This window comes from Hypanus sabinus, chromosome 4 (genome assembly GCF_030144855.1).
Source record: "Hypanus sabinus isolate sHypSab1 chromosome 4, sHypSab1.hap1, whole genome shotgun sequence".
Lineage (NCBI taxonomy): Eukaryota > Metazoa > Chordata > Chondrichthyes > Myliobatiformes > Dasyatidae > Hypanus > Hypanus sabinus.
In genome coordinates, this window is record NC_082709.1 from 127,316,664 (window position 1) to 127,330,463 (window position 13,800).

At 38.7% G+C, this 13,800-nt stretch overlaps 1 protein-coding gene across 1 annotated transcript in view; it reads left to right on the forward strand.

The window, feature by feature from the left end:
- Positions 1-13,800, forward strand: part of LOC132393191 (cilia- and flagella-associated protein 47-like) — a 595,459-nt gene that overhangs the window by 228,746 nt on the left and 352,913 nt on the right. Inside the window, exons 37-40 of the mRNA XM_059968130.1 lie at positions 2,525-2,637; positions 6,361-6,511; positions 7,392-7,480; positions 8,490-8,603. Of these exons, the coding sequence (XP_059824113.1) occupies positions 2,525-2,637; positions 6,361-6,511; positions 7,392-7,480; positions 8,490-8,603 (467 nt within the window). The remainder of the gene's footprint in view (positions 1-2,524; positions 2,638-6,360; positions 6,512-7,391; positions 7,481-8,489; positions 8,604-13,800) is intronic.

The window sequence follows — 13,800 nt, forward strand, 5'->3', positions numbered from 1 at the left end:
ATGATTGGACTTGTTTCACATTGGATGGTTATAGCCAATGGCTGGAAACAGCTTGTCTGTCTGAGGGCTGGACTGGGTCTCCAGAATGCTTCAGATTACCTGAAACTGAAGTCTGTCCCCTCATTGGTCGTTGGTCGGGGGAGTCTGAGGGTTGGAACACCACACTGAAAATATAACCTCTTGCAATGACTGGACCAGGCAATAATTCTCCCTTCCTTCCAGTTCACAGAAGGGTTATGCTGGGACAACCAAAGGTGCTTGAGGATCAGAGGTATGAGAGACAAACCGATGATTTGGAAACTAATGTCCTCCACATGATCCTCAATCCTCATCCGCAAAACTATTATTTGCTGCTGGATCTGCTTGAAACTTAGCAGACGACTATCCAGAGCAGCTGTGAGCATTGACTGGCTCAACTTCTGCAGTGCTATGTTGAACCAACAGGCGATCCCCAACTCCAGGAAATTACCAGCTGCCTTAGCGCCCACAAAACATTCACCTCTATTTGGTACTTATCCGAAGAGATCTCTGCTTTCAGTGTGATACCAGAATCCATGGGGTTGGGAGTAGTGGCTGCTACTGTCACTGTCCTCCCAACACTGGATGGTCTTAGCCGATCTCCTTAAAGCTGCAGCTTCAGATATTTGGCCCACAGGTGACCTGTTTCCTCACAGTAAACCAGCAACCTTGATTCTGATGCTGGGACCTTGAAGATGGAGAGTCTTGTGCAGACAATTTGCATTGACTCGTCAGGTACTGAGCAGGAGGTGGACTGGACATTGTATGAGATCAGGGAGTGGAACTGCGATGCATTGAGGCCAGGCTCAGGCTAGCCCTCTTTGACCTCTGGAAGTAGTCCCACTTTCACCCAGCCAGACAATTATTGAGCCAGATGGACTGGCTGATCAGAACCTCCAAGTCCTCTGCAGGCTCTCTCAGGGTGAGGGCATCCTTTAGTTTGTCTCAGAGTCCGTGACAGTACAGAGTTGCCAAGGCTTCCCTGCTTCAGCTACTCTCTTGGGCCAAAGTCTAAAAGTCAATAACGTAGTTGGCCGACAGCCATCTACCCTGACACACCTTCGTCAGGCAAGGCTTGGCTGGCTCAAGCGAGCTAATGGAACACCTTCCTCATGTCGTGACGGCCATAAATTCCTCCAAATCCAAGCAAATCAACCTTTGTGCTCAATACATGGTGGTTCAGGCCAGGGATCTCCCATTCAGGAGGAAGATAATGAAGGCTACCTTTTCGCTCTCTGAAGGGAACCGGGATGGCTGGAGTTCAAACACTAATGATCTCTTACAGAGGAAGCCACGGGAAGAACCCGGGTCAGCGTCTAATCTCTTCAGGCTCCACAGAGTGACCAGCAGCCTCACCTGAGCACTCTGGCTTCCCCCTTGTGAAAGTTGCCACAAGGCAACCAGGAGGTTATGTATCTCCAGGCTCTGTCTAGAAATCCTTTCTCTCTGGTTGGCCACAGTGGGTGAGAGACTCCAATACCCTGCTGGGTCCACTTTTTGGTCAATCATACTGTGACAGGAGATTTAGGTGAGGATGGTTGGCCCCAAGTGCTGGAGTATCCAGGGCTGGAATCAAGACACATGTAAGACAGAAACAAGAATAGAATATTAAACTAGATGCTAGACAATAATCCAAGTAGAGCTTACAATTGAGCACCAAATCTCCATTCAGATGCTGCTTAAACACTGAAATCCTGGTGCCAAAATGTGGCTGCCAATTAATGGGACAGTTCTGACTCCTTAAAGCGGCCACACCAGATAGCCATATTCCAGAGAGTTAGAGCATCTAAACCTCAGAAACTGATGCGATTTCGTGCATTTTAATACTATACCCTTCATAATTTTGTTCACCTCAATCAAATCTCCCCTCATTCTCCTATGCACCAGGGAATAAAGTCCTAACTTATTCCCCCCCTTCCCTATAATTCAGGTCCTCAAGTACTGGCAACATCCTTGTAAATTTTCTCTGTACTCTTTCAATCTTATTGATGTCTTTCCTGTAGGTAAGTGATCAGAATTGCACACAATACTCCAAATTAGGTCTGACCAAGCATCTTGTACAATGTCATCATAACTTCCCAATGCATGTGCTCAATACCTTGATTTATGAAGACTAATGCATCAAAAACAACCCTATCTATCTGTAATGCTGCAGTCAAGCAATTATGGATCTGTATTCCCAGATCCCTCTGTTCTGCACTCTTCAGTGCCTATTGCCATTTTTCCTGTTGATCTGGATCCCACTACAAGCTTTGATAGCCTTTCTTGCTGTCCATTATGTCTTCAATCTTTATGTCAACCTATTTGGTGAAGACTACCTCAATTTATGTCATCACCAAATACTTGGTGATTTGTTGTTTGTTAATATACCAATTGAAGAAGGGTTCATGAGAGATGTTTTATTGAAAGGTTTATGGAAATATGTAGAATCAGGCATTTTAAAAATCCCTGAACACTGTATAATAAAGTCTGTCAAAGATAAACTAATTATTATTTTTTAATGCAGATTCGATTGCAAAATCCAATTGACAAACGCGTAGTTTATTTTGCAATAATAGTAGGGAAAGATGCAGGAAGTTTCTCGTTGCCCAATGGAAACAAAGTGTCAATTCCAGCAAGGTAAATTATGATTTGATATGTGTTCTCTTTGATTTAGTTTGTACTTATGGAGACAACATGTTCTGTTTAATATCTGCCGTCTTTGAGTTCTGCTTCCCATACATTTTTTCTGATAGAGTAATTTTTCCCTAACAATCTATGTTACAAAATTTCAGCTAAACATTTTATTACTTTACAAACCCAAGTGGAGCCTTGCCAGATATCTAAGATAGTCACAGATAATTTATGGTTTTACCTCTGCAAGAGGATTCACATGGTTCACAACCCATGCTATTGGATAAAAAGATTAGGTGTTCTGCCTCTAGCCCAGATAAAAGATAACAAGGAGGGATTGCTTCAGGGTGGCTGACAGATCCAACATTTTCTTTTCCATTATGCTAACAAAATGGTATAATATGGCCAAAATTTCCAAACACCTTGTTTCTTTGTGTTGGGAGTTGGGATCATTCAACAGGAAACCCTTTCTGAAATGTACGCAGCTTTTAGCAGTTTTAAAATGAAAGTTTTTAGCATTATTATTGCGTGAAACTGACTACAATTTTGAGATTAATTTGAAAATGTTATTTGTGAGAACCAGGTGTGCATCCTTTTCCATTATACTAATCGACAGCTAGCAAACCGATCAGATTTTGAGATGTTTGCAAGATAGTTTCTTCACAAAATACTGTGAAAATGATACATTTTGTGATTTAATTTTATGTGTATTTCAAATGATACGCAAAATCATAATTACTGAGCCACTGATGCTGCAGTGTCAATGGAAGTCTTGCCTTCTGCACTTCCATGTACTGCAAGTAAGAAGCAAGGGCACCTGATTTCCCACTGTCACTGGAATAATCATTGAGCCCACTGATAACTCTAGATCATACTAAGCTAAGGGACTAGATTCATTTAGGGTACATCTTCTCAGCTTTATAAGTGCTATGGCAGATGTACAAGTGATAACCCTATTCATTTGAAATAGATTGTAAGTTTTGACTATGATGGTTATTTATTTTTCATTATTTCATTTATTTTCATGTTATAATTAATTTACTGTATGTTGATGCTCTTTATCTAGATGTATCTTGTCTTTGTTCCCAATAATTAATTTTTAATTAAATTATGTTTAAACCCTTTAAATGCCTCCAAATGAGAGATATTTAATAAGAGTAAAACTTGTGTGCAGTTCTCACAAGCTGTCACAGAAGGACGATCTGAAGCTCCAGCGTTTAAGGTCTGGAGGCTTGTGGTCTCTTCAGTTTGGACAAGGATTGTACAGTGGAGCTCTCCAGGGCAATTATCAGGAAGTATAAAGGAGGCTTAACTTAAAAGCAGAGCAGCAGAGATGATTTACTGTAGCAGTAAATGATATTTTACTAATAAATTGCAAAATAACAAGCCATGAGGGGCCAAAAAAATGAGAGAACAGATACTTAGCACAACAAAGCAACAAGGTAACAAATGACTAGAGGAACTGGATGAAGCTGGCTGGTTTGATGGGTGAACAAAGGGCTGTGGATGAGAGCTGAGTTTAAATACTGTGCAAGTGATGACTTGGAAGCATGTGGCAAGTGACTCCTGTTAGCTGGGTGGATACTGAGAGGTGCCTGCCTATGCAGGTCTGACACAACTGACCCTATGTACCCACAAGTAGATTGAGTGCCCATGTCAATTGCACGGGGGTGGGCAAGGGGTGAATGTGTGGTGCTTAGAACCCCATTCATCTAAATCCCCTTTACAATTAGTATTTAGTTCTCCCTCAGTGAATTACAACTGTGCAATCCCTGCTCCTAAGTTTTTTCCCCTAGTCCAACACCTTTCCACTAAGGTCAGTACAAGAACCACTGTGTTTCTTTTTAGTATATTTTTAGTATATTTTTAATATACAGTATATTAGTATGCATAAGCAGTGAGTATTTTCCTTGGAGAAAAGTAATGTTAAGAGGATATTTGATGGAAGTATATGCCATCAACATGAGTTTTGATAGGATAAATAGAATCGGTTGCATAAGTGAATTGTTTTTGGATCAGGGAACAGAGCTAAAATGTAAAAGGGAAAAGAATCAGGGAGTATGTGAGGAAAATCATTTCTTACACAGAGAGTAGTTATGATCTGAAATTCATTACTTGTAAATGTGGTATAATTAGCATATATCAGAACCTTCAAAAATAAATTATGTAGGCATTTGCAGAAAAATAATTTACCTGCCCTGTTGGAAAAATGAGAGTAATAGAGATAGCCAAACTGTTTCACAAAAATCAAAATCATGTATTCAATGGGATAATTGGCATCTTATATAAACAAAAGAGATTCTTCAGATGCTGGAAATCCAGAGTAACATGCACAAAATGCTGGAGGAACTCAACAGATCTCGCAGCATCTATGGAAATGAATAAATAATTGAGTCCTGATGAAAGGTCTCAACCTGAAATATCAACTGCTTATTCATTTCCGGAGATGCTGCCTGACCTGTTGAGTTCCTTCAGAATTCTGTGTGTGTTGCTCTGGTATCTTGTGTGCTATGATGATCAATGGCCACTTCAGACTCTCATCTACTTTCTTGATGATTACATTCGGACATGACTATCCTCATTTCAAATGTTGATCACTACCCTTGAATGACTATCCCAAAATGCTATTTGCGTTCCTGACTAGCTCACTAGGTCCTCACAGACTGATTTCACCCTGACCCTTCTGTAGATACTTGACTATTTCTTCTGCTTATCAGTCATTCCCTAAATCATTCTGAACCTGCGGATATCTACTCCCTATACCCCTGCTCCTCCCCCAACCTTTACTCCACCATTACCCTTTGTCTCCCTTACCTGCACTCGTGATATGTATATTTTGCTAAGCTAAGTTTATTTTCTCCTGTAAGGCTGAAGAACTAACAAACATTCTTTCGCAAGTGCTGATCAATTTTGAGACTTAATACTTTGATAAAGCAAATACTCACACTGAGCTTTTGTTGTGAGGTAATTTAGTATGGATTTGCTTTGGATCAAAACTCTGTAAATATGAGTGAAATTCCATACTTAGTCCAGAGGATGGCATTGTTTTGCAATTCTGTAAAGACCTGAATTTCTTAATTTCAGGACTTTCATGATAGAATTGCAATATTACAGGACTGTGAAAAACTGAGTCTTGTAACATGGGAAACATCAATGAGTATATATTTTTAGAATTGATCAGTAATTGGGCATCTGTGAGCAAAACACACAATAGAACTTAGTTTCTTATGTTGTCACCTTGATAAAATTATCACCTAGTACTTGTCTCCACTGACATCATGTCCTATGTGGCTTTCACTACGTTTCAAGATCTCACAGTCTGGCCCTAGCCAGTACAGAGAAAAGATCTTGATCTGAAGCATTATCTTCCTATTTCCCTCCATAGATGTTGCCTGACTCACTGAACTTCTCCAGTATCATATGTGATGATTTTAATAAAACTATTGAAATTCTCTGCATGTGATTTCAATAGCAGAATTGGAAAGTGAAACTAAACATTTCTAATAGCAAATACAGTTGTGAACACAAGTTAGTGTTGAAAGTGAAATTTAAACTTTATGAGGTCAACGCATAATATCTTTGTACATCTTATTACTCGGAGATACAACTCCACATTAGTGGCATTTCAGATAATCCTAATTGCAAGAGCTGCAATTTGCTTTTGTTGACTTAATGTATGGTATTTGATAGGTTTCTGTTTATTGAATGATAATCATTTATTTTAAGCAGGAGTTATGTTGATATAAATGTGGAATTCACAAGCCATTTCCTGAACCCAGAAAGAGCTCTACTAATTTTTGTATCAAGATTAAAGAAAGGAATAGTGTGCTCAACAACAACATTTTCACTAATATCACAAATAACCAAGATAAATCCAACTGTAAGTCAATAATAATTTGCAATCTGATGTCTGTGCATCTTTCAAAAATTTGTTTTTGGTCTTCTTTATATCTTAATTGTGAGTACAGTTTTTTTCTCTCAAAATATATTTTATTTGTAAAACACACTACATTCATACATTGCCATTCATTTGCTTACAACATTTACACCATATCAGTGTGCTTCCAATTTTTCTTCAACATAATTCCAATCCAAGTTGATTTTTATTCATGCTTTGGTCCTTCATAGAAAGTCTAATCTTGTGTTCACAGAATGGGAGTTGTTTTCTATGATTTTTGTTATTTTCTCCCTAGTTTTAATTTGGAGGAGAAGAACAATTATAACAGAAAATAATCACAGAAAATAGCTCAGTTCAGAATGGTTTCTTTTACTGAGTTATCTACCTTGAAATGAGAATTCAGCTGCAGTGTTAATCTGGTATCAACTGATCATAAGACCATAAGATACAGGAACAGAATTAGGCCATTTGCCCCATTGAGTCTGCTCTGCCATTTCATCATGGCTGATCTAATTTTCCTTTCAGCCCCAACTTCTTGCCTTCTCCCTGTATCCCTTCATGCCCTGACCAATCAAGAACCTATCAACCCTCTGCCTTAAATATACATAAAGACTTGGCCTCCACAGCTGACTGTGGCAAAGAACTCCACAGATCCACCACTCTCTGGCTAAAGAAATTCCTCTTATTCATGTTAAATGAAAATCCTTTCTGAACTTTTATGTTTTGTCTTTTGCTATTGAATACTCCTTTTCATTTTATCAATCGCTCTTTTTTTGAGTTCGGTTGTTTTTGAATTTGTAAGCATTTGAGAGCTTTATAGTAAATAATTTTCTTTTGTATTATGTTTTTCACAATTTTCTAGGACACTATTAAATGTGAATCTTCATGCTATGAGCAGAAAAGCATACAAATGAGTATTATCAACCCATTGAACGTAAAGGGAGATTTCAGGTATGAATTGTTGAATAGCTGAAATAAAATCTATTGACATATTATTACTCTAGGATGCATGTGAATTAGACCAAAGCTTTCATTTTGATAAATGATATGCAAAAGTATAAAGGCTTAGGCTTTCTTTAAATCTTTGATCACAGTGCATTTTCTTCAATACGTAGTTTGATAATACATATCAAAATGAATAATACTGAACTATTTCTTTGGAAAGAAAAACTTGTTTAACCATCAAAGTGATTGCATTTAGTTGGTATCTATTTGTGAACAGATGTCACAATTTTCAGCCAATATTAGAAATAGAATACCCATATAGATATGTATGGTGGAGAAAAATGAGTCACTTTCTGAATTGACATTTTAGCATTGTATTGGAAGTAATTTAGTTCTTATAAGTAAGTTTTTGGAAAATGATACATTATTTTCCTTTAAAACATTTTCTCTTGATATCTTGCTGGTGAGTCCACATCTTGTTGCGGTAAATTTTCAGATAGTGATACTTTATTTTGCAAGGGAGATAAAAGATGATTTTCTGCGAGAGTCTTTGCTCATTGTAATCTGGAAGATTAGTTGCTTAAAGATTCAGTTGTATAATTTCTTTCAGAGTTATGCAATTTAAATTTGATTTTTTGGGGAGGGAAATGAAGTGGAGTAACAGCTATTTGGCTCAGCATTTTAGGAATGAGTCATATGTGATGAAAATTTTGCATCAGGGTAATGCTACCTTTGGACCATGTTGTCCGAGGACTGATCACCATGTTTCATTCCTGGAACAACTTAGATTTTCCATTGCATTACCAGAATGAGACACCTGTGAAATGATAATTACTTACCTTTATTCTCCGTGGCTCTGCAGCAGTTGCCCTAATCTGTTTCACCTTGAATCCATTTTTAGAAAGTTCCTGCGGCATTTCTGCCAAAGTTACAGTAGGAGTATCCAATGAAAATTTGTTGCTTTTTAGTTTAATCTTTTTGTATTGAGTATGTTACCTTACTTCATTTTCCCCAGGGTTACTTTAATGGAACATCGGGATTCTCTTTTTAAGACCGAGGACTTCGAATGCATTACAGCCTTGTTCGCCAAACTGAAGATACAAAGTCAAAAAATGAATGTAACATTTAGGTAAGTTGCAAGGCCAAATTATATTATTTAACAAATGAATTAGTTAGATGTAATTCAGTTCTATACTTATAATAGTTTTGAAATCATTAATCATCACGAAAAGTATCGAGGGGATTATCATACACAACTAATCCTATACTTTCTCAAACAGTGAACAATTATTCATATTGTATTGTGGAACACTAAATAACAATCATGAGCTGGAACTTTACTAATTTTTTTAGACTTCCTTATCATGGGGTCTTTGGCTATTTCCAGTATTCCCAGTGATACTTTGGTTGAAATTAGGTATCACAGGGCTTCAAGAATTGAGCAAAAAAACAGCTCCCTGTTCTGGATCAGTATCATGTAGTAATGAACTTACAAAATAATTACTGAACTTTATGTATTAAAATAATGGTAAGAACATGGGATGATGAAATGTGCAGAATGAGTAATTGTAGATACATGTTATAAAGCTAGTGAAATGTTCCATAGTTTTATTTGCTTGACTTTTAGGACGATAGAGAGGTTTTGCAGAGCTTCCTCTGCCAGTTTATCAGTAATTGATTTCCTCTTTCAGTTTGGGGACACCATTGTGAGTAAGGTTATTCATGAATTCATGATGTGCGGAGGATATGTGTCAATAAGTAGACTTGTCTTCCCTTATTCTATACTCAAGGTATGAAACATGGCACATTGATAGCACTGTCATCTACTGAGTAAGAGTATTGTAGTAGAGTCGCAGAGTCAAATAGCATGGATGCAAGCCCTCTGGACCAACTCATCCTCGCTGGTCAAGATGCCCATCTAGGCTAGTCCCATTTGCTTGCGTTTGACCCATACTCCTCCAAACATGCCTATCGAAGCGCTTAACTATATGTCTTTTAAGTGTTGTCATTGTACCTGACTCAACCACTTCCTTTGGCAGCCTGTTCCATATTTTGCTGGCAGTCAGTTCCATATTCCTCTAGTAGCTTGTTTCTTATTCCTCTGTCAGCTTGTTCCATACTTGTTCCTTTCCAGAAGACTGAACATTTAATTACTTAAAAAAACTATACTTGAATTTAAGAACTGCATTGTAAAAAGTCCGCGATATGAAATCAAGAATCCATCTGTCACTCTGATAAAAACCGAAGTTTCACTGCCACTTTGCATAGAAGAGAAGAGGATGTCTGCTGGTATCAAGGCCAGTTCGGTATATTTCCTTTATGCAAAAACAAACGGGGTAAAATGGTTAGCCTTGAAAGTAGCTGCAGGACTCACATTAGAACAGAGAACATATAACATTAGAGCACACTACAGGTCCTGCAGCCCCCAATCTTGTGCCGACCTTTTATCTAACTCTAATATCTAACCATTCTCTCTACAGAGCTCTATCTAAGAGTTTCTTAAATGCCTCAAATAAATTTGTTTATACGATGACCCCTGGCAAAGTATCCCACTCTGTGTAAAGAAAGTATCTTGGACATCCCTTGCAGACTTTTCTCTAATCACCTTAAAATTATGCCCCCTCATATTAGACATTTCCACCCTGAGAAAAAGTCTCTGACTATTCACTTTTATCTTTGCCTCATATCATCTATCAAGTTACCCCATATCCACCTTCACTCCTAAGAGAAAAGCCTCAGCTCACTCAATCTATCCTCATAAGACATGCCCTCTAGTTCAGGCAGTATCCTGGTAAATCTCCACTGCACCCTCTCTAAAGCTTCCACATCCATTCTATAATGATGTGACCTGAACTGAACACTATATTTAAAAGTAGTTTAACCAGTGTTTTATAGAGTTGCAACATTAACTTGTGGTTCTTGAACTGAATCCCTCGATAAATGAAGGCCAACACACCATACTTATCTACCATCAACTTGCATGGCAACTTTGTGGGGTATATGGATGTGGACCCCAAAATCCTACAGTCCTCCACACTGCTAAGAGTCCTGCTATTAACCCTGTGTTTTGCCTTCAAATTCGACCTTCCAAAGTGAATCACGTCACACTTTGTTAGGTTGTACTCCATTGCCACTTCATAGCCCAGCTTTACATCCTGTCAATGTACCATTGCAACCTACAACCTCCACACCATCTACAGCTCTACCAACCTACATGTCATCTGTAAACTTACTAACTCACCCTTTAACTTCCTCATCCAAGTCATAAAAATCAGAAAGAACAGGATTCCCAGAACAGATCCCTGCAAAACATTGCTGGTCACCAAACTCCATTAGCACCTTCTATGGACAAGCCAATTCCATCTCCACACAGCCAGGTTTCTCTGGATTCTATGCCTCCTGAATAAGTTTACCATAAGGAACCTTAATGACCGTTTTTATATAAAATCCATATACACCACATCCACTGCACTACCTTCATCACTGTGGTTTGTCACTTCGTCAAAGAATTTAGTTAGGCTGATACAGCATAATCTGCCCCTCACAAAGCCATGCTGATGAACCATATGTTTCTCCAAACACACGTAAATCCAGTTTCTAAGTCACTTCAATAATTTGCCCATCACTAAATTAAGACTCACTGGTTTATAATTTTCCTAAGGTTATCCCTATTCCCTTTCTTGAACAAAGGAATAACATATGCCACCCTCCAATCGGCTGGCAAGTTAGGATGCAATGATTATCACCAAAAGCACAGCATTCTCTTTCCTCACTTCCCATTGTAACCTTTTGTATATCCCGTCTGGCACCATGGGTGTATCTATCCAAATGTTTTCCGTAAGTTCCAGCATGTCCTCTTTCTTAATTTCGAAATGTTGAAGCATATCAGCCTTTTTATGCTGTCCTCACAAATGGCAAGGTCTCTGTTCCTGGCAAAAACTGGAGCAAGGTATTTATTAAGAATTCCCTACCTCATCTGACTCAAGGGACCTTTTCCCTCTACCATCCCTGATTGGTCCTACCCTCTCTCTAGCCATCTTCCTGTTCTTCACATACATGCCTTCTCATGCTCCCTTCCGGCTCTCCTAACTTTGTGAAAGAAGACTGGGCACAGAGGATAGATAGGGCAAACTTTCTGGGGTGGGATGCCATCTAAACATATAAGGCTCCAGAGGTCAATGTTGAACAAGAACCTGAATACAGAGTTGGAAAAATATTATATACTCTGCCACGTCTGGAAGGCTTCTGTCTTGAGCCGAATCCTGGTATTCAGCAGAAGGACTGAGTCTTTTAGAGTTAGCTACTTTACCTGTGCAATATTTTTGAAATGTTCCATTTTGTAACAGTTTCAAAACTATGAATTCTGAATTTTTTTCTGCTACCCTTAATTCACTAAGAGGCATGTAATTTATATGTCATACTGCTTACTTTATAAGAGTGGCTAACTTGGAATGTACTTGGGGCATCCTTAAGTTGTGAAAGCCACAAAATAAATACAAGTATTTATTTGTTGTACTTTGAAACATTGTAGCATTTTAAGGATGGACAGGTTTGAAGAGGGCAGCCATATTTTTAATCAAAATGATAGTGATAAATCCAAATCATGGATGTTGTTAATTAAGGAAGTAGGGAGGTTGTAAACAAGTCTGAAGGAAAAGAAAATGGGTTAGAACTGAGAAGAAGGAGTAGAAATCTGCAATGGAAAAGGTGACAGCTTTATTGAGTGCTAGTAAACTGATGAATCTAATTAACCTATACTTTTTCCAGGGGCAGTTCTGCAAAACGCTACATTTTTAATGAGGTGGACCAGCATACACAAAAGAAAATGCTGATTCTGGGTGATGATACGTAATCTATTGAGAATAAAGCTTAGTAGTGATATCTTTATTGTCCATACAACCTGTAAAAGCCTTCAGAATGTAGCATGGGCGACCAAGTTCAAGTTTAATGCCATCTGATTGTACATATATACAGTACAATCAAATGAAACAATATTCCTCCAAACCATGTGCACCCACACAGCATGTATCATACACAGCACATAAACCAAAATAATATGTTCATAAACTATGCATGTAGTAAAGCACACCACAGTTAAATAGTACAGTAAACAGCTCACAGTCCTATTAATATCACAACTTGAGGGAAGAAAGTGTTACTCAGCCTAGCAGTTCTAGTTCTGATGCTTCTTTACCTTCTTCCTGATGATAGTAGGTCAAAAAGTCTGTGGGATAGGTGGTATCCTCAACAGCGCTTTAGGCTGTTCATCTGCAACGCTCCTGGTAAATGCTGCAAGTGGGAGTGGTGGGTATGTGATCCCAAAGATCCTCTCAGTTGTGTTTGCTGTCCTCCGTAGGGTCTTCCATACCACAAAATGATGCAGCCAGACGGAACTCTCTTGATGGTGTTCTGTAAAAAGTTTTTAGAATGGGGGCAGTGAGTCTTGCACGCCTCAATATCCTCAGAAATTGTAGAAGTTGCTATGCCTTTTGACTAGTGAGGGGGGTGTTGTGAGTTTAGGTTAGATCATCCATTATGAGCACACCAAGGAACTTTGTACTGTTCACTCTCCATGTCAGAGCCATTGATGCGCAATGGAGAGTGGTCAACCTGTGCCTTCCTGAGGTCCACAATCATTTATTTTATCTTGTCCATATTGAGACTCAGGCTGTTATTCTTGCTCCGTCTGACAAGCCTCTCTACCTCCTCTTGGTTTGCAGGCTCATCATTGTTGTCAATATGGCCCACTAATGTAGTATCATCAGTGAACCTGATGATGAGGATTGAGCTGAATCTGGTAGTGCAGTCATAATTCAGCAGCAGACTGAGCACACAACCCCGGGGAGCACCAGTGCTCAGTGTGATATACCAATTGTGTATATTTCCTGTGCCCTCATCTCTGGAAAGAAAAATGGCAGGGTGAAAGAATGGAGTCAGAGCACAAAGAAATAAAAGTGATATGAAAGGTACAACTGCAAAAGAATGTTCAATTTCAGTGGTAGGAATTATAAGGGCAATTACTGGAGGTTATGCGCATTGGCTTGGGGTTGATCAAGATTTTATCCTGACACTGATCAGGACTTAACCAGATTCTAAAACTGTGCAGGCTATAGGTGCCTCCTTTACTAGTGTAAAGACAGAGATATTGGATACATAATGACTACCATGGCCAGGCTATATTTTAGTCATGTGCATGTTGGAAATATCTGTATTACTGTTTGGATTGTGCACTTCTACGGAATAGATCATTGTGGCTGTGAGGTCAGATGATCAAAATGACCTTGAGGAAATGGGTTCTAATGTATGAGAGAGTCAGCCAATGATCA